The 22482-nt window shown below is 32.4% G+C and overlaps 1 protein-coding gene across 1 annotated transcript; it reads right to left on the bottom strand.

Annotated features, from left to right (window-relative positions):
• Positions 1-11272: 11272 nt before the first annotated feature.
• Positions 11273-22312, bottom strand: LOC127064906 (cysteine sulfinic acid decarboxylase-like). The gene is made up of 11 exons (XM_050996560.1): positions 22034-22312; positions 21712-21955; positions 21444-21642; positions 20987-21363; positions 19827-20018; positions 19216-19252; positions 14124-14314; positions 13920-14000; positions 13428-13590; positions 13098-13237; positions 11273-12560 (listed from the first exon to the last, which is right to left on the bottom strand). Exons 1-11 carry the CDS (start codon positions 22303-22305, stop codon positions 12396-12398), a joined length of 2061 nt encoding a protein of 686 aa, XP_050852517.1. The 5' UTR covers positions 22306-22312; the 3' UTR covers positions 11273-12395.
• Between the last annotated feature and the right edge of the window lie 170 nt (positions 22313-22482).

Raw genomic sequence — 22482 nt, 5'->3', positions numbered from 1 at the left:
GATGGAATAAAGATGGAGAAGACATTAAGCAAACACTTTCTCGTCTCTTCGTACTCGTTCGCGAGTTTCTATAACTTCCCTTTCTAGGTTCAACTCACAGGAAAGGCAAACGTACTGATATCTCCATCTCTGTTAACTAACCATTAAAGCTGTACGGCACTTCACTCTTGCTTATTAAGCGACCATGCTTTCACCCTTTTCTAATCTTCCATCCACATCTGCTCTGCCTGGAAATGTCTACCAACGAGAAATATAATAATGTTGGCTTAACGAATGATGGATGATTTATTTAGGAACACAGATGTCGTAACAACATTCGATAATGAAATAGAAATGGTTGGAAGTGAAGAAGGAACCGAAGTGAATTAGTTGGAAGTAAAGAGAAGTAAAGAAAGAAGAGGACAAGGACGGTTTAGAGGAAGAATATTAGTTCATAGCTCGATGCAGTTTACTTTAAATCTCACGAATGGTTTCTCATCCGCCTTCCTGGTTTAAGATAAGCTACAAAGTCTGTCCGGAAAACGGAAGTAATGGCTTACTAGATATTATCAACTACTGTAGTATACGCGGTTTCGTTGTAAAAGGCTAGAAAGAAGGAGAAAGAGAGAAAGCGAGACAAACAGAAACCGCTTGGCGGATCTTTATATCATTTTTGAAGTACTATTGTACTGAAACTAACAAGCATCATAAACTTTTCCGTTTGATTTATCGCATTACGTGCTAGAATATATGGAAAATTCGATTCTCAATATACAATAATGTCGTCTGTTACCTCTTTCCATTTTTTTCAAGATTTTATTTTCACACAGAAATATTCTAAGATTATAGAAAGACTGTTCGAAATTAAGCAATTTCTTTTAGAAGTATTTGAACAAAGTATTTTATAGCAATATGAAATATATGAAAAATTAAAAAGATAAATGGTTTTCTTTTTGTAACAAATAGAAACATAAAACAGAAAATTTTGAGAAATTTTCTTTCAAGAGATTTAATAATAAGTAGGAGTACATGCATTTTGTAGATTTTTGATTATTATAATTTCATTTCATATCTTATATAAATTCTTTAAATATCTTTAAAATCGATCATATTTTTGTTGAGAGATGAATAATTTCTGAAACCAAGTTTTTGTTACACTCTACAAATTCAGGATATTCATTTTTACAGAGATATCCATGCGTTAATGTGAGATTTTCAAATTTCATCCCTTTATTTTTTGTATTAGTTTTCAATATGCAATTGAACAAAAAAATAAACGAAAGCAATAAGCAACAAGCTTTTCAAAGTAAAAGTTTTTTACACCGCGAAATCCCATTTGGGAACTCGTCAACGAACAACCATGGTCCTTTCACCTTACAATTTGCTTTATCTTGTTATAAAGGATTCACGACCCCTATCACGTCAAATAAAGGTACCCTTTGTTTCACCGCTTCGTCGGTCTATTCGTTTCTCTCATCATCCGTTCGATAGCGGGCTAGTTAGGTAGTAAAAGATGACGGGGAGCGGGTAGAGAAACGTCGGTATTCCTCTTCGTGAGATCGAATCACTGGTTCGTAACAGGGATTCGTTTAATACTATCTTTTTTACTATTAAACGAATACTATCGTTTTTCGTTTAATAGTATCTTTTAACGACGAAGCGTTAAATTTCTTTTGTAACGTCTCAAGGTTGTTCATCACCCAAGATTTTATTTAAGATTTACACCAGCAATGAATCCAAATGTAATTTTTAGCCAATTTTTAAGGAAAAGGTCTCGTTTTAAAGGTAAAAATTTACACTTACTCGAATTTTTGAAATTGTTTGGTTTTCTTTGAAAAAAGTCATGTCAAAAATGCTGTTTTCCTCTATCAAAAATTGTTTTATATTAAAATGCAAATTATTCAAAAATAAAATTAAAAAAATACAAATACATGACTGAAATTATTGTTATAGGAAGATTATGATGTATTGTATAATATGTTACAATATTTCTATCAGAGATAAAATTTAAGATTCTTTATTTTATATCTTTTCTTATATAAAAATTCGATGATTCTTCTCTAAGAATAGTACAAGAACGAAAATTTCGGACTTGTAAGTTTGATCTATTGGGAAGCAAATTGTCGAAGGATTTAGTAAAAAAAGAGAGGAAAAATGGGTCGACGCAGGCCTGTAAGAAGAACTAGTGAAGAAAACTCGAACCCTTAGGGATTTAGGACGTCGCCCTTCCTTGAACGAACGTAAGAGAATATTACCGAAATATCACACAAAATGATCATTTCATTGAGATAGGATAATAGTTATTGAATACAAAAATCGATGCCATCAATACAGTAACGATTTCGTTTCATCGAGAAACGTAATTAAAGAATTTGAGTCGGACACATTCATATTTTATATTTATCTCTTTGCAAAAGTATTATTGATACGTTGATACGAGGTTAACACGACAGTGTAATACAATACTCTTAAATATTAAAGATTATTCCATCAAATACTTCAGCATACGTATTACATAAATAATTTAATGTACGATCAGTAATATCATCTCTTCTTGTAAATTATAAATATTTGAATTACGTATAACGACATTTGATTCGGATCTTCGATTGATTCAATTATCCAATATGCATTTAAATCTATACTAAATGTTTCGTAGAAAATAATAATCATTATATAATAATCTTTTAACGTTCAAATAATCACATGTTTTTTCTCAATTAGTTGTCAAACTAAGAAATAGTTTCTCTATCAGGTAGTCTACTTTCGATTGAAAATTAATTTCTAGAATAGATTCTTAAAATCGAAACTTGAATCAGTCTGAACAGGTAAGGAAAACGGAAGGAAAAACGAGAGATAAGGAATATAACATTGAAACAATAGCGGAATGATATCTTTTCTCTCTCTCTCTCTCTCTCTCTCTCTCTCTCTCTTTCTTCCAGCTTTCAGTCAAAGTTCATTATTTACATAACTAAACTATCGCGGCATATGTTGCTCCTGTTTTCAATAGTACGAACGAACAAATGTTTCTTGAGCTTTGGTAATACATATGTGTACATAAGTAAGATATATGTAGATTATGTAGATACATTAGAATATGTAGGATATACAGAAAGTTAACAGCTTATACATTTACCCTCTGTTCTGTTATTTTCTCTCTCTCCCTCTCTCTCTCTTTCTCCCCCCCCCCCCCCCCTCTCTCTTTCTCTCTTCCTTTCTCCCTCTTATTATGAGAGCAAAGGAGCGAAATTTTGGATTATCATCCATGGTTAGATGCGTTCACAACCTCCAGAAGCGAAACAATTTCCTCGACTCGAGCTAGCGAAAAGCCGAGGATGCGCTGCGTAGTAATGTTCGTGAAAGAGGGAAGGAGAAAAGATGAGAGAAGTGGAAGGAAGAGAGGGAGAGAGAGAGAGAGATAGAAAGAGAGAAAGAGAATGGCTAGTAGCAGCGTTCCGACATCGCCAGGATATCCGGGCATAGCTCGAGTATAATCGTACCTTGGAAAACTGGCTATCCGCTGGAAAGCGGATAATTCCAAACCTTTCCTGCAGTCGAATCGTCGACTTTCTCGTTCGGTCAGTGAATTGGTGGACTTTAAGAGAACTCACTGTAGAGAGAGAGAGAGAGAGAGAGAGAGAGAGAGAGAGAGGGAGGGAGACAGGGAGAAAAAGAATCAAGAAGATAAAAAAAATGCGGAAATAGACCTCTTGAGGATCATCGAGAAGAGTATAAAAAACGATAAGAATACGACGAAAAGACAAAGATTTTCTCTTCTCTCTTTCTCTTTTCTCTTTCGAGTCACTCGAAAAATTTGCCTCAATGTCAAAAACAGTACGATCGTAAAGTGCAGAAAGCTATTTGGCCACTACACGTCTTACACAGCATCGTTTTAACACTCATAATACAGGCATTTTCTTTATACGAAACTTTCAAGGAGATACTAAAATTAAATATATGAAAATTTCGGTGAACATAACTGAGGAAAATTCATAGGGAGCTGGTATACTTTCGTGATGCGAGTTTTCCTCGAGAAAAATCATGAAGAAAAGAAAGTAAAGCTTTGATCGTTCACGCGATCGACGACTCCGTGGTAGCGGGAAGCCAGTAATTGGCTGTTACATTTTAAACAACCGGCAAAGCACGAACGCTTTAATTTACTTTTATTTCCGTCCGGGGAATTTTTCGTTACACGCTTCTCGCGGAGCTTTTTAACCGGAACCAACCAAACCACGTACATGGATATACATAAACACACACACATATCTGAACACGCAGGTGCATATACAAATACTATGTGTAGTGCTTGCACCGCATGAGATGAAAAAAAATGAGGAAAAAAAAATTATGAATCCTTCACGCTTTCCTCCTCGTCCTTTTATTCTCAATTTCCCAGAGCTTCCGGTTTGCAGTCCTCGTGTTGGGAATTTAAAGCAAGACCATGCACCGATATCTCCCTTATATGAGTCACGATCATATTATGTTCTATGAATCGAAGAGAAATACAAGAGAATTCGAAAACAAAAAATGCTAAATGAATCGTATTCGATGAAAATTATTTTTCAAATAATATTTGCTTTAATTCGGTTTTTTCTTCGTATAAAATATTGGGAATTTTAAAGAACGAAATAGTGAAACATTCATAGGAAGTTTATTCTTTTCAACATATTTTTAATAAACGAGAAAAAATATTTTGTACATTCAATAAACAGTTATCGGATGTTCTTTAAATATATCAATTTCAATATTTTCGTATGAGGCAATACTGTACGAACGTATCTTATAGATGAATTCCGTGTTTACTTTCATTAATTTCCTAAACCCAGAATCGTTCACTACTTCATTTTTCTTCCACTACAGATGCAACATCCATCAATATCGTTTTCTCATACAGACTACTAGTAATAGAAAAATCTTGTTAGCTAATGAAAAAGGTATCCATATAGATTTAATACTGCCTAAATTGATCAAAGCTTTCAAAAGAAATATACCGAAACAGGAACATATAAAAACATTTAATCTACTTGAATGATTCTGACTTTTTTGTGTTTTAATCATTTTATCTATTCAAAATACAAAAATAAAAATAAAGAAATTAAAAAAGCGACAAGATTTAAAGGATAATTTCGTGATGAAATCGAAGTAATTGTTCAAACTTAAAAGTTTCTATCTCGATGATTCCCCTTAAAAACCAATACGAGTCTCGAAGAAACTGGAAATTGTTACAAATAGCTTGTATCCTTGGTAAATGTGCTCCCTGCAAATTCAGAGGTATAAAATAAAAGCGACAAAACGTAGGGACTGATCGCGAAACGTAACTCATTTTCCTTTCCTGTGTAGTCGTCTATAAAGCTCTGCCGATCCTGCAGTTCGTTCCTATAATGCCAAAAGTTGCAAAGAGAAGAATATGATAGAGAGAAAGAAAGAGAAAGAGAGAAATGGAGATAAATAGATAGATAGATAGATATAGTGAGAGAGAGAGAAAGAGAGAGAGAAAGGCAAAAGGAAATGGCAGCATTCCCATAAATATTAATTGAGTCCCCATCGGCGTTCTCTTCTCGTCGTACGAGAGCGTGGAATTTCCAACGACGGATCGTTCGGTTGAAAACGAAAATCCGCAGGCCGCAAGACCATAAATTTCCAAGTTTCTGCGGCTGTCTCCGGCAAGCCGCAGGATGACGAAGAGGACCCGAAGTGAGCTGGATATCCGCGACCACCGTTATCTCTCCCCACCCCCAAACCAACCCTCCTCAAACAACCCTTACCATATCTTATCTTTCCATTCTTCTGTTTTCTATTATGTTTTGCACGTGTCGATGAGTTCCGATTGTTCGTGAGTATTTTGAGAGATTTGAAAGAATCAGATTTTTCAATGTATTACTAGATCTTACGTATAATTTCAATTTCGGGAAGAGTTTTTATTCATTCGAAGATCACGAGATGAAAAGAGTTGGATTAACATTCAATATAAAAGTTTCAATAAGTCTCTTTACGGAATTGAAGTGAAGATTTTAGAGAAGTCTAAGATAATAATATGATCTAGCCATCTACACTCGATAAGAATCTTACAATGTTTTCTCATTTAATGTTAAGCTATACATTTAAAACATGACCATAAAGGAATGTACTTGGGAAATTGACTCCGGTATATTTCTTGTCATAAATACAATACGTTGAATTTCAGGTACCTTTAGATGTATTTGGAAAAGGAAAATAGCAGAGAGAGAAAGAGGAAGAGAGAGAGAGAGAGAGAGAGAGAGAGAGAGAGAGAGAGAAAGTAAAAGAAAGAGCAATGGAACCGCATTACCATTGCATATGTCAGTCGTTTATTCGGTTGGTAACTTCTCAGAAAAATGTCCTCATACTTTGCTCGAATATGCAATTGGAAAAAGGAACCTCTTAGAAAAGGACGATGAACGTGAGTGCGCATTTGTGCTGTACAAGAAGCCTGTTCAACGCTTACATGTGGAAAGATTCCACGTTCTTCCGATAGCTAGAAAAAGAACTTTCGTTCTGTGTTAAGGATTTCACCGAACGATCGCCGCGATGCATTTACGCCGGATATCGAACAGCACCGAAAAGAGTGGACGCACTTAACCCCTTTGTGCTTTTACCCGCTACAGTTATTTGTTTTCGAAACGACGAAAAAGATTCTACGATTTCTTTTCCGTAAAACGTTACGTTGTTTGGTCTTATAGCATCATTTTATCTTATTGAAGAATGGTTATCAGAACAAAACCAGGGAAGTCTTTGTATCGAGTCTTCGTTGAGTTCACAATGAAAATGAGTAGCCGATATTTAGAAAGGAATGGTAGACTAGACGAGGTGGATGTTCGATGGTAATAAAATGCTATCTGACTTCCACTTGGAGTCACTTAACGTTCGCGAGATCATTTAAAATCGTAGCCAGTGCGGTATAAGTTATAAAACACTACTTTAACACCAACGCTGCAGATACTTATTATAACGACATTATCCTCCGCTTTTCCTCATTAGTTACTCCATCAACGACGTTCCCTTTTAAGTTCTTCTCTTTCTCTCTCCCCCTCCTCTCTCTCTCTCTCTCTCCGTCTTTATTTCCTTCTCTTTTCATCCCTCTCTTTCATCCCTACTTACCAACGACTTTAGAAATTAAGATAGAACATTCTACTTTTTTCTCCCTTCGTATTTTCTTTCCAGTGATTTCCTCGTGAATCGATACTCGAATTACGTGAAACGAGACTCCATACTTGATAGAAAAAATGTTATAGATCAAGACTTTTTTCATAATAAGAAAATTAATCCCTGATAAAAATTTCTGTTCAGATAAAATTCTTGTGAGAGAAGTTTCGATTGGAAAATAGTAACGTAACAAAGTAGGTCGAGCGGCTTCTTGCAAATAAAACTTTCTTTATTCCAATTCAATGATGAATATTCACGAATAAGATATGTAAAACTCTACCAACAAATAACTGAGTTTTTACAACCGAAGGGCCGAATACTATAAAGGAAACGTAGTTACTTATCTGCTTAATGCGGTTTCTTTGACAAAAAATATCAAATTATCGTATCAAAATGGCAGAGAACATTTTCTTAGAGACGTATCGTTTCCTTTGAGTAAATTTAATATATGCATATGAATCTATCTCTACTTGAATAATTTTTGAATCGTTCGATTAGTTAATCTTTATAAAAATCGTTAATTTCATTTTAATGATTATGATACTAATAGTCATAATTATAGAGACGCATTATGTCTATGATTTCTTTAAAAATAAATCGTATTGAAATTTTCAATCGTGGATTCTATGAATGCGATTCCTTTTAGATACTTTACATACGAGGCCAATCTTGAAATTCAATAAACCTCTACCATTCTTTTCTTCTTCTTCCTTGCATTTCTTGCCTTTTCTTCTTTCTTTCATTCATTCTTTCTTCCCACCGTTGAGTTTGTCTAACCGCGCTCGAATTTCATCGATATTCGCTAATAAATTTCGAAAGACGGCACGAGAACGTCTCTAATCTAACACAAGTATTCAAGATTTTTCTTTCCTTCTCTTCTTTTCTCTAAAGACGAGTCTTTTTCTCGAATTATACAGATACAGAAATACCAGCCGTATTTCAAATTTGTATTCTTTAGTTTCCTTTATCTTCAAATAAAATTCTAAGCAAAAGAAAAATACGGAAAGAAAGGTAAAGGGGAGAAAAAAAGTACGGAAAATGAAAGAAGAGAAATAAGTTCGAAAAAGTTTTCGATATAAGCGAAGGTCCGGGAACTCTCCTCGGACCGCGGAAGCGATCTCACGAAATTCTCAAGAGAAACGAGCTGCGGTGGATTTCGAGCGTGGCACCTGTAACAACGGTGATTTACACCCAAAGTAAATCATCCAAGATTACACATGGCTCGAACTTCACTTGTCCCTTTCCTCTCTTTTTTTTCTCTCCTTGAGATATTGAAACGCAGGTTTGACGAGTGAAAAGGAAAAATAGCACGGAAAATTTGAGCCCTTGCAAGAGATTTCCTTTCGAAGGAAGAGATATTTCTCTATCTCTTTCTCTTTCCATTTTCCATGTTCCTTCTCTTTTTCTTTTTTTTCTATATCATCCTAACGCCAAAAGGGGGATGTCCTCTCCGTCTCATCGTATTCCTCTTCTTGCGCTCATTAATCTTCCGGGTCCACCATTTGCTTAAGTTCCATGTGCTAACGCGTTGCCTGAGAAATTGCAGATGCATTGTCCCACCGAGGATGGATCGATCTTATGCAAGAGATAATCGTTTTGATAAATTTCCGTTGTCGTGACGTCACCTACACGAATACTTTAGTATCACGTAAAAGTATGAAAGCGTAAAAGGAAAAACGATGTATCTTAATAATATTCGTAAAGACATTGAAAATATTCTTTCTTTGTAATGTAAATGACTCCGAATAGTTTAACGATAAAAGTAAAAATCATCACTTATATCTTTCTTCAAATATTTCGCGTAATTTTAAGATAAAAGTTTCTTGTGTAGATCATGAATTACACAACAGGAGTTCTTAAATCATCGCATCTTCTCTTTCTCTTTTTCTTATCCTCATTACTTTAATCCGGATTTTAGTCGAACTCTTGCGATTCCATCTAAGAAAGGACGCATTTTATTTCCATCTTGTTTCGTTCGTTCACGTTTTAAACGTCCAATTCGGAAGACACACAGGACAGTGATAGAACATGGCCATCGTCGTCGAGGATATAGGATAGGAGAAATTAAATTAAATTTAGATTAAGTTCAATTAATTAAGCCGCTTCCCCCGTGGGAACTCCACTTCTGTTCCTATTTACGGTCTCCGAAACTCAACCCCCGTGGTGAAAGGAGCAGTGGCATACAGAACGATAGGTGATCCTTGTCTAGCACCGGATACGAAACTAATTTCTAAAACTTCTATTCAAATCTAATCTTCTTTCTATCCTATCAACGAATAATCGATATTAAATTCGCTTCTGCTTTATCGCAACATGATTCTTCAATGAATCTGTATATGCATGTAAATTTTATTATAGTTCAAAAGCTCCTAGAAAATCTAAAATTGTCTACCGTTTTAATGACTATACCCGAAATCTTAAAGATTAATTCGTAACGATCGTTGTGAATGGCAAGCTAAGAGAAATTTCGACGAGATATACGATTACGAGAGACAATCCAAAGAAGCTTTGGAATCGTTCTGTCGGTATCGTAGGAAAGAGTTAGTAGTTTTCGTACAATCGATGAGCTTTCGTGCTTTCCTGCGAACGAGCATAGAATATAGGGTGTCTCAGTAATTCTGTTACAAAGCGATATCTCCGTTATTTTTAACGATACAAAGTAATATCGAAAGAATGAATTGTTTGAGTCAGAACGCCATACATACATTATGGTACAAATTAATTATTTTTCCATTATTTGCAAGATTTTAAAGTCATGAAATATTTCTTTCGAATGGGACAACATATATTCATTATCGCGACATGATAGCTAAGATTCCTATACCATTTCAAAAATCTTCGATGATCTCGAAATCTTGAAAAAAATAATCTTGAGAAAAAATCACGATAATATATATCCATATGAATCAAACAAATCCTTACTTCGGTATTTCTTCGTATCATTAAAAGTAATGGAAATATTGTTTTGTAACTGAATTACTGAGACACCGTGTATATATATATACATATATATATACACACATATACGTAGTTGTACCCGACACTGTATGCGTAAACTCTGCTATTTAAGCAAGCAATTATGTCGTATACCGTGCGATCGTAATGGAGGATCGTAATATGGCAATGGCGTCTGTGCCATTACCCCACCTTATAAATTTCAGGAAATTGGCCGAGCCGTTAATTCGAGAGTTACCGACTACGCATGGCCGGCAATAATGAGACCGGATAGGGAATGAAAATTTTCGAGAAAGAAGGGAACAAAAAATGACTCCCTCCTATGAGTCTCCACTCGCCCTCTTTCGAGCAGCACGTTCGGTCCAACTAGTTTACGCTACCTTTGCAATTGCAATTTGCATAGGCCGCACACGCGTCGGTTCGATCGTTATTTTCGCGAGCACAGCAACAGCAGCAGCCTCGCGTTGATTGCTTTTCTGGTAAAACCAAGTGCAACTGAGTTTTGCGCTAACTTTCCACGATCTATGAATCGATCGACGCTTTTATTGAAATTTCCGAAATACAAAAATTTTTTGTCCTTACTTTTAAATGCACGTAGAGCAAACGTTTTATCGATATAGAACGCATATACTTTAACAGAACGTAAATAGTATCCCTTATCCGGTAGATTTTATGTAGGTGAATTATACCGAGTGAACTTTCATAACTCGGAAATCGCTTTGAGGAAAATTGAATTTAGCGCCCTCTCCGATAACTTTCGATACCTGATAAAATTTTTAATTAATCCTTTGAACCATCGAACGTTCGGATTTAATTAAAAATAAAATCAATAATTCGGAAATGTGTATATATATATATATATATATATATATATATATATATATATTGTACTCGAAATTTTATCTACTTATCTGTAATCCACTCTAGACTGAATCTAAAAAGTACAATTTTCTCCGTACCTTGAAAAACTCATTGGAAATTATTTAAAATTATTTAAAAAATATATTCCACCAATTACCAAGATTTTTTAATTTGTAAAAAGGATTCGATACATTATTTTCAATTTGTAAAAATAAATATCACGTTGCAAGCAATAAAAAATTTGGATACACATATGCAATCTTTTAAATACACAACAATATTCTTATTATATTCTTAAATAAAAGACACGTCAAAATATAATACGAAAGAAATGTTATTTATTCAAATATATAAGACAACATGTCTCGCTAGAGAAAAGTTCGTGTCGTATATTCGTATAACGTTTATACGTCATTACTATTTCAACGATGTGTTTAGCATCGTCGACTCAAGAGTATATACGAAATTATTTATTCAAAATGTTATTTAATAGTTTATATTATGGGAGGAACGAACCACGAGTCGAAATACACCGTCTAGAGAAAAAAGCCAATGCGTGAAAGCGTTTAAATGGCTCCGAAGGGAAGAGCGAGAGAAAGGCAAAGAATGTACAACGCAGAGGGCCCACGAGACCCCGAGGGTTGAGATAAATACACTTCCACGTTAATAAACTCTTATCGGCGGTAGCCCATGCGTGTCGACTTAAAGCCACGAACATACTAATCCGCTATGCTAATTTCAGAGTGTGAAAACGATGGAACCCTATATAAGCCCTAACCCTTCTTCCTGCAGTCCATACAAATACATCCACAATCATACGAGCTTAGATAAAAAGCTATTAATTAATAAACGTAATATTATTCCACCAGTCTGTTTCTTTTTCATATATTCCTAGCAATTTTGAAATATTTTACACTTATAATCGCATAAGGATAATCATATTCTTATATATGGTTTATAATTAATCGCATTTTTTTTGCAAAAATATTCATGACTATTCTTTTATGCGATACAAAAGAATCATCTTAGAGAATTAATGATACAACGTTGAGAATATATTATAAACCATCAATGGTAACTCATCGGTGCAAACTTTATATTTCTTATGGCTTAATTGAAAGAGCACGAAACTAACGCTCGATGTGACGTTGTCCATCATACAGTAAGACGGAATAAAATAATGGAAAAGAGAGAAATTTCAATAGTTACGCGTACCATTAAGAAAATACAACATAGTCTTAGAAGATATTTTGTTTTTAAGATCAATGCGATGAAAAAGCCTAATTTCGCAAAATTCAATTGATATATATATACACACATATGCATATAAACATACATATGCATGTGCAAAATATATTCATCCACCTATTACCCCACGTAAGAAATTTCTAATAGCTTTATATTTCATTCATTCAATCATATATAACGCCGATGATTTTTTACTCCAACTTCTTCCTTGTATAAGCCTTTTTATAAAAGCCCCAGAACAGGTACAACATTATAGTTACTTGCATCATGTACATGCACGCAACAAACTTTTTATTTGGATCACAGGAGGGCATCAGTGCCTGAACTGTGTGCAACAGCATAATGATGAATTGTATCTGTAATCATACAAATATATTTTCAGAAAAAAGGAAAAAGGAATACACGTCTTATTTTCTGTTTTTGTGTTTCTTTTAAGCCATAAATCGTTATAATATAAAAAGTAAAATAATATAAATAAATAAATAAAATAAATAAATAAATAAATGAAACAGTTAAAATGTTCTTTTTTCAAAAAAAAGCAACGTTATCACGAGTAAAGTGCCTTTATCATCGTCGATTTTTGCTTCGAAAGAAAATGCACGTTACAATACGGATATCGGGACAAAGTGCAATATATGCATCTTCCATTCGAATGCTCGCAAAGAAAAGCGTTGCTTTTTCGTAAACTTCGAACACGATACAGAAGGAGGTGAGAAGAAAGATCAGGTCTAAAAGGAAGAAAAGACGGAAGCGAGTTGAGCACAACGAATCGTGAAAACGGAAAATCGGATATTGAATTTTTTTTAATGGAAACAAAAATGCAAGAATCTGTTTCTGCTTATAAAATCACTTCATTGTTTCCAAAAGGAAGAAGGTATTATATTAATTCATACCATTTGTAGTTTCGTGATATATTTTTTCACCGGCATAATCTTCTCTTTTACTTCTGATCCGAGAGCAGCCAATAGATAATAAGTGTACATGAATACGTGCACGATACAATTCGGTATCATTATGAAAGTCCACATGCCACCTGAAAAAAATAATGACTTGTTTATATATTCTTTATTCAAAAGAGTATAAAATAATTATTAGTTAAAGGTTTAATAATTTATAGTAAAAATAATTTACTAGTAAAGATTATAATAAACATATTCTATAAAAAAAATTCTGATCGATCGTTAATAAATTCGATTGAAGCAATTAACATTCATGTCACATACCTGGAACATATTTACAAACCGTCCATGCCATTATGACTGTTGAACTATGATGATAGACATGAAGGAAAGATGTCTGATTGTATTTCTTTCGAAGAACAAAAATGATTGTGTCGCTTAATTCGATTACCTTCATTATAAAGACCCGCCAAACCCAACTAGCCATCTACAAATCAATAGAGAAAGTTAATAAAGATCGATAATTCGTCATAGAAATCCTTTCCTCCAGAAAAATTCTCGTCTACTTTACAATCAATTAATTTCATTATTTAATAAAATAATTCATATTTTATATCACTAAGACATCTGATATGTATCGTGAATTCGTTGATGTAATTAAATATTTACCGTCTGATGTCTTTCAATCACGATGCTATTATCATTATTATTGTTATTATTGTTATTATTATTATTATTATTATTATTATTATTATTATTATTATTATTATTATTATTATTATTATTACTACTATTACTATTTATAACATTACTCACATTAAGAGGTTCGGGATCATAAGATATATTAAAAGGTTCACATCCCAGAGAAAGATTCGTTGTATAACCCGACGTGAGAATCTATAAAAGAGAGAATATCTTCGAAAATATATTCATGTATATTTAAGTATAATGAACTTGATATTATCATTCTTGTATAATGTATGTATAATGTGTTAATATAAAAAATTTAACTTCACTTACTCCATAACATGCGATTCCACTTGCGATTGCGAGAAAACAATTATACACAATCAAAAATTTCTTCAGTTTGTAAGGTTTCCGATGTTTCATATAACGAGGTCCAATATGAAGAACAAATTCTAGATAAACAACCAGGATTAACATCACTACGAACGGATCTTGCATCAGGGGAAATTTTGCCACTCTGGGATCTAAAATATATATTTGCAATCATTAGAATGTTACAAAATAGAAGATCTTAGAAAATTATTAAGACCAAACATTAAAAATGTTAATATATATATATTTAAAATATTACAAAATTCGAGAACTAGATTATGCAAGAAAATGTTAATAAAGACATTCAAATATTAACTTCACATTTCACATTTATCATAAAAGATAATCATAAATTTCAATTTTAACACTTTTACACTATTGTACTTTTCGATTAGTTCTTATTTGATTTTTTCTACTTTTGATATCTCATGTACGTTTTGTATATTTTGAGATAAAATAATTTTGAAAGAAAACAATTTTCATTGATTTATTTTATCAACTAAATGAAGTGTTACGTTATATATATATATATATATATATATATATATATATATATATATATATATATATAAAAGATTTTGATGCTTATTTCATTGAATATTGCTCGAAAAGCTTAGGTCATCGATTCTGGATCATCCTGTAGAAATGAAAAATATTCTAAGCTAGGAATACCGTTAACGGACAAAGGAATTCAACACAGAATAAAATATTTAATACGTTCGTTCACCTGCAATCTCCTCGAAGAGATAATGGTAGACCCTTGCAATGTCCATGCTCTATCGTTCAAGTTCGCCAAGAGAAGAGAAGAGCGAAGTCCAATATTCCAGAGAGCCAAGCAACAACAGCAAAAATATCAACACTGACTGAATAGCGTTGTTCGTTCGTTCGCGAATGAAAATAGGAAGAAGAAACGAGTGGGTCCGTTGGAGGAACAGGATACCGGTGCAACGGCAATCGTCGTCGATGGTAGCCGACGAGAGAATGACAGAATAACGAGTTAGCAGTTATAATATGTATAGATAATACATTGCAAAGTCATGCATTCCTAGTGAAGAAGTAATGCCACAATCTTTTCAAATTGACCTCAATACAAAATAAAACGAAAAGACGTCTGTTGAAATATTTATTCTATTCTAATTTCAAATATCAATTTATACTTTAATCTATTTTAAATTTAAAGAATATTTAAAAGAATGTTTAAAAGAAAAGAATATTTAAAACGAAAGAAGGGAAATGCAGGAAGAGGATCGATGCAATTTATAATCTCAAAACGATTATTTTCAACGCATATCTTCCACCCTATATATCAAACTGACCGAACAAAAGGAATAAATGCAGGTAGATGTAATGTGTAAAGTTTCTACACGCTAAAAAAGAGTCGTATGTTAACTGTTTCATTAGAAGTTTTTTCTTTAAATCCTTCTAAAAGCGGAAGGAAAATACTTTTACCCAACTAGCCATTGTTATCAGAATAATAAGATCGAGAAAGCTATCTCTCGTTAATGAAAATGTACTAACTTCATCGAAATTTTTATAAATTCACATAAAGAATAATACAGAATTCATTTCTGAAATAAAATTTGCTCAGAAATCTTATTTGTACCTACATACAATTGAAATATTGATAGTTCATTGACGAAATCCTACATACCTTAATATAAATATAATACGCGATTCATAAATTAAAATAATAGAAATTCGAATAATGCTTTCTTATTTAAAACGCGTGATGAGTTACAACATAGCATAAAGGATTAAAAGATTCGTAATGTTACGAGACATTTCGATCTCCTGACGTAACAAAATAATATGTTCAATGCATTACATAATATGTTCCTTAAAATTGATTCCATAGAATAACTATTGCCATTAGTTATTCTTGTAATTATCAATCACTGCTAAATTATGTTTAAAAAATAAAAAGATAACCATATAAAAAAGTAATAATAATGCAATATATATAGCGATAATAATAACGATAATAATAGCGTACTTTATACATTCAACATGGAGACATAAAGATAACAAAAATGTACGCTCAGTTATGTATCTGCATTATATATCTATATAATAAAACCTTGACTATAATTTAACTCTGATTTATGGTTACGATCTTCTACCGTTCATCGACTATTTTAACGAAAACTATAACAAGCTCGAAGTATACATAGCTACCTATTAAGAGCCTCTCGAAAACAAGATCGTATTCGCCTACGATGATCAAAATAACAACATGAGATTTGTTCTTGAACTTTTCATTCCAAAATTAATTCTCGCGATGCATTATATAAATTTTTGTAAAATACTTCTGAATTATATTTCGATATGAATAAATACATAAAAAAAAACTATTTCGAATATTTAAAAAAAATGATCTTTATTTAAATATTTCTACATGCCTATCTACAAGTAAAATTACTCTTTTAACCTCGATTTTGCTTACGAACAAATATAAATTACAAGGCTACATGTACAGTGATGTATTACTGCATTTAAGTAAAAATATCATGAAAAACATGAACTTATTTTTTCGATAACGAACAAAATGACATTACAATAGTCAAGATCTTTATAAAAAAATAATACATGCACTAAAACGCATAAAAAAAAAACTCTTTATTAGATACAATGAAAATATGTGGAAAAAGTATCTATTATGAGAAACGATAGGTATCGAAAATTTTATTTACAACTATATTTTCCCAAGATTCGATATTTAATTCGTCTCTTTAAATCAATATTAATACCTCAATTGTATGCGCAAATGACATCTATTTATCAACATTCTGGAACGATTAAATTCGAAGTTGTGGTTGTTTTAGTTGGCCGCAATCGATCGATGCAGTCCAATCTCGGCACTTCGTCTTTGAATTCGTCTAATTTCTCAAAGGTAAAAAATTACTGTTATCAAAAATAATAAAATCCGATTTTAAAGAATTTGATTGGAGAGATCATTTAACGATGATCCAGAAAGTCTACGATGCGCAGGTTTACAGGAAAGAGGTGAGTCAAATGAAAAAAGAAACTAAAATGACGCACCTGCGATCCACAAGTCGGGAAACTTTCCGCATCTTGCGTTTCGATTCTGTAAATATCCGATGACATTTGAACTACTATACGAAATGTTTTACTTTCTATTCGCGTATGCCGACGTTATCGCCGTCTTTCAGGGCACTAGACTACTGTCCAACTTACGTTCATCCATAGGGCAAGCACCCCTAGTAGAGGCTTATGCTCAGGAGCGTAACAAACTAGGGCAATACCACGCGCGATATATAGAATTTTGAATAATTCTAATTTCGTTTTTCAATCGTTTCAATCGCTACTCTTTCTTTCTATTATTTTATTAAATATCATACGATATTTAATAAAGCGATGGTATCGTTTCCTTTATCGTTAACTTTATTTTTATCATTTTTAAAAGTCGATCAAACGAAGAACCGAAAATTAAAAAATTACGATTACAAATTATGCATTACACACTTTTTTATTGTATGTAAATTTGGGCCAAGACAATAACAATTTTCACTAATAAACTTTATTGCAGTATAATGAAAATGACTTGTAATAATTTCTAAGTTTTGTCATTAGCTAATTAATTTTATTGTATTATAAACTTATGATGAAAATAGAAAGTATTATAACGAAATAAATAATCAAATTGGAACATCTGTTTCAGTTCAAATCATAAACATAACTTATGATTGCACAGACGAGTCAAGGCCGTTTTACTGCAATTAATCTTCGAATGAGGTCAACATATTCCATTTTAACGTCGTTCAAGGATCACGAAATTCCGTGCACGCTTTTAGTCTTTTATGCTCATGATTACCGAATTATTTATCAAATTAAAAATAATTAGGAATCTACCGTTCGTGAAAATTAAAAAAAGACTTTCGAGTATATTTTTAATAATCCAATTATCCTATATTTTCTACTTGTACGAGATCAGCATATAAAAATCTCGCATAAGCTAATACAGTAATGAATAAATTATATGTTACGACCTTTTGAAGAATCACCTGATTACTATTGGCGTTAGGAAACTTTTATGAATTTTATGTGCAGAAATAACAAAATAATATTATTATTATCAATACATATTAACTTACATATTGATAACAAAAAATACGTTTAAGAAAAAAGGTCGCAAGTAAATATAGTTCGTGCACCACTGCGCTAACAGATCGTGCCAACAACAAAAAAGCAATTAGCTGAAAGTAATATCATAAAATCCAATGAAAACCGAACTGATCAAAGTCTATCGAAATTAATAATTGACACGAAAGAAGTCTTTCGTTCCTTTTATATTAAGTCGATTCGCTAAGTTCACTGCTATCACGAAAAATAGGTCTTTCAAATCGATTGTTTCAAAGCGAGCTATTACGTATGTTACACTAAAAAAAAAGGATTAAAAAGAAAATAAAAAGGAAAACAAATGAAAAGGTGTCACTCATTATTGACATTATCCCCTTTTACGAGCACTCAGAGACCTACCATAATGTTGTACAGTCATGGAAAGTCAGTATGAGCAAAGTAGTATGGAATATATGGCTTCCCTGTGTGCTGTCAGTCGTATCAGGATTAGCCGGCTCGTTCGCATACGATGTGAGGCCGTTAGGGCTGTAGGACAAACGCAATCACGAAATGACCTCCTACCTTAGTATCACGAATTTAATGTGTCTCATTAGCAGGACAACTAACACCAATTCGAAATTCGATCGGGGACATATATACTGTATACATGAATGAATATATGATCTCCGTCTCTAAATTGTCTATCAAGAGAACTTAAGAAAGTATTTGTATAGTATTCTAATCTCGTGTGCTAAAAGCAGCAAGTGGATACAATAAAGAAGAAATCAAAAAAAAGCTATTAATAAAATATCTGATTACATGTGACCTCACATTGGAATTCATAAGGACTCTCCGAGATTTTCAAGCTCTTCTAATACATAATTAATGTCTTGCATATCTGTTCCAGAATTTTGTACAACAAATCGAAAAAAATTTGGTTTCTCACGTAACGGTTGATAATTGATCATTAAACTACCTCTTTTTGTCATCATTCCCTTCAACTTAGGAGCTACCTAAAGCAGAAAATATAACAATTTAGAAATATTAAGACGAATCAATTTTTAATTTCACTATAATCTTAATCAAGTTCATAATTTATAGAATATAGTGCGGATATACATACATACATACATATGTATATACATACGTACATACATCATACATACATACATACATATAAATGTACATATACATATACGTATACATGTATGCATTCATCGATAAGAAATGATACCTATTTAACCGACAGTTAACTTATGAATTAGTTTCTTTATCAACATTCAACAGTAACTTAAAAAATATTCTCTGTAGATAACATGCCAATTAAATCAATTATTCGTATGTTATAATAGTAAATTGATTTTCTTATATGCAAGGTTTTCTTATTGCACTTCTGAATAGAAAGAGAATGTACATACATAATAATATCGAAAAAAAAGGTAAATCAATTTTACACTTATATATTTTACATATACTTAATATGTACCACTGTCAATATATGTCTTAATTATAACAAATAAGTTCTACTTAAAATTAGAATTAAGATGAATATATCTAAAACTCCATTATAAAGTAGTTAATGCTTACCTTGCTTAATTCTTCCTCATAGTTGCATATAGAATCCTTATCTCTCAAATGCAAAGGAATAAACCAAAAACATACATTGATGAAACATGGCTGTGTCACTAACTCAAAATGTTTTTTTTTCTCAATCTCATCTTTAAAGAAAGCTGACAGTGACATTAGATGATCAATATGTCTTTCAAAACCCAATGATCCCTGTAAAAAGAAAGTGTTAGTAAAGTGGTCAAATAATATAAAAAAATTCATGTTAATCTAAATAAATAATATAAAAGAAAGAAAAAAAAAACATGCATTATATGCATATACTACTCAATAGCACATACAACCAAATTTATTCTATAATATTTCAAGTTATGAATTAATCTATTTACTTAGCTTTTAGCTGAGTGAAAATTCTTTTATCTTAATTATTTATATAATTTAAATACATCTTACGACATAAAATTAGATCATTTCTAAATTAAAAGTAAGGAAAGCATTAAAATAATTATACCATATATTTAACTACTTGGAAATTATATATGTATGTGCATATATCATACTATAATATATATTTTTTAAAAATGATGCATCATTCTAGTTATCATTATATCAAATGAACAGAATTACTCATTGGCTTAATAAATTCTTACTTTCTTTCATGTAAGATTTAAAACTTATTGGTCCAAAATACTGCTATCGGCTGAACTCTTGAGAAATTCAGACGCTTCTTTTAGAATCTTAAAAAGCCACTGAATGAATAAGGTATGGATAATTCTGAATCCCTACAGGGGAGATTAATATATGCATAAGTACACCAGCAAACACTCTATACAGAGCATGCAAGCCCTTTACTTCTACGAAGTTGTTAAGCCGTTACCTCAACCGTAATGGCTTAAATGCTAAAGTACAAGATCCACGCTTAAAAGAAGGTAGGGGAAAAAAGTGCTATGAAGGCTAGTTTTCTACATATTTGCATAAGTGGTTGCATTCAGAATCTAATACAGGGAAAAGAGAACCACTTCTCTAGCATGCATAAGTCTTAAATTCGCATCAACAAAGATGCTTCAAATATATATGAAATATGATTCATATAATATATGCTTCTGATCTGATTAAGAGCATTTAAAATATGTTTTATAAAAAGGTTTATAAAAATATTTAAAACAATGCTTGTAATTTACCTTAGCTTGCCACATAAACCAAAACTTCAAAACATCTGCCCTACGTCCGCATTGTAAATACTTATCTCCAGGATCTAAATCAGCTGAGTAAAATTTATCCTTTTGAAACAAATAAGTAGCTCCCTTAGAGTGTGCTTTGGTCAAAATATTATGGTGCTTTGTCAAAAATAAGGAACACTGTTGTGGGACAGCCAGTAATTTGTGAGGGTTAAACAATATAGAATCTGCTCTCTCTATTCCTCTTAAAAGACCACAATGTTTTTTACTGAATATTAAACCACCACCCCAGGCTGCGTCGACGTGTAACCATATTTTCAAATCCTGACAAATTTCTGCTATTTCGATCAATGGATCAAAGGCACCTAATACCGTCGTTCCTAAAATTTCGAAAATTTTGTCGATGAATATAGTATATAATTACTACATCACTTCATATTTATTAAACAAAATTAATTACCAGCTGTAGCCATGACCATAAACAAAGAACTGCCTTTTTCTTGTTCCTGCCGAATACAGATCTTTAAATCATCGACGCTCATTCGACCCAAATCATCCGTTTTCACGAGAACGACATCTACATTGCAAAGATTTGCCCATTTGGATACAGAGTAATGAGCATCTTCCGAAGCAAAGAGAGTTGGCTTCACCATCGAATCCTTGAAGAAAGATGATTATTTTTAATTTACATATTCTTCTTATACAATAGATGGAAACAAAATAATTACCTTTTTCTCACATCTAAAGGAAAATCTTGCTAAATTGATAGCTGTTCCGTTCGCAAAAGATCCACCTGGGCAAAACAATCCATCACCGAATTCACATCCATTATCATTCTTATAAAACATAGACAATAACTTTCTAGTCAAGGTTTTCTCCATTAAAGTTAATACGGGTGCTACTTCGTACGTGTATACCGAAGCATTTAGAGCATCAGTCAACCATTGCCCTGCCAAGCCATAAGGATCCAATCTATACAAATAAATAATTACATGGAAATAATTATGAATCACTAACTGGTAATTGACCAGAATCGCGAGTAAAACTCACCCAGAAAAAAGTTGATTCATGAAGTATGGATGGCCAGTTTTAACACTGTATTTCAAGATCTTATTTGCTATCAACAAGAGATCTTTTTGTGGTTTTGGTTCTTCTAACAAATCGAAGTCTAAAATTTCTTGCAAATAACTTGCACTTCTCCATCTTGATACAGGATTATCTCGCGATACACTCTCGAATGCGAAATCAATTAAAATAGCACTGAATTTCTTAAGAAATTCTCTATGCTTATTTTCAGAAGGTATACTACGCCAATCAGACATGAATAATTCGTTGAAGATTATCTCGAAAAAAATGAAATATCAGGCCGTATACAAGGCCTTATAAATGTTGTATAATCGAACGACGTAAAATAGACTGGGGCATTTTTAACCAAGCTCTAATATATATATAAACTAACTACAAGGTCTTCATAAAATTTCACAATTACACTTAACAAG

Source organism: Vespula vulgaris, chromosome 6 (genome assembly GCF_905475345.1).
Source record: "Vespula vulgaris chromosome 6, iyVesVulg1.1, whole genome shotgun sequence".
NCBI classification, from domain to species: Eukaryota; Metazoa; Arthropoda; class Insecta; order Hymenoptera; family Vespidae; genus Vespula; species Vespula vulgaris.
The sequence above is the reverse complement of the archived record's forward strand: the minus strand, read 5'-3'. Positions and strand labels throughout refer to the sequence as shown.

Coding starts and splice junctions, on each gene's coding strand:
- LOC127064906 (XM_050996560.1), bottom strand. CDS start 22,305: ATGTCTGATTGGCGTAGTATACCTTCTGAAAATAAGCATAGAGAATTT. Junction 21,643..21,711: donor CCTTTAGATGTGAGAAAAAG/GTAATTATTTTG, acceptor TCTTTCTTCAAG/GATTCGATGGTGAAGCCAAC. Junction 20,019..20,986: donor GGTTTATGTGGCAAGCTAAG/GTAAATTACAAG, acceptor TTCTTTTTACAG/GGATCATTGGGTTTTGAAAG.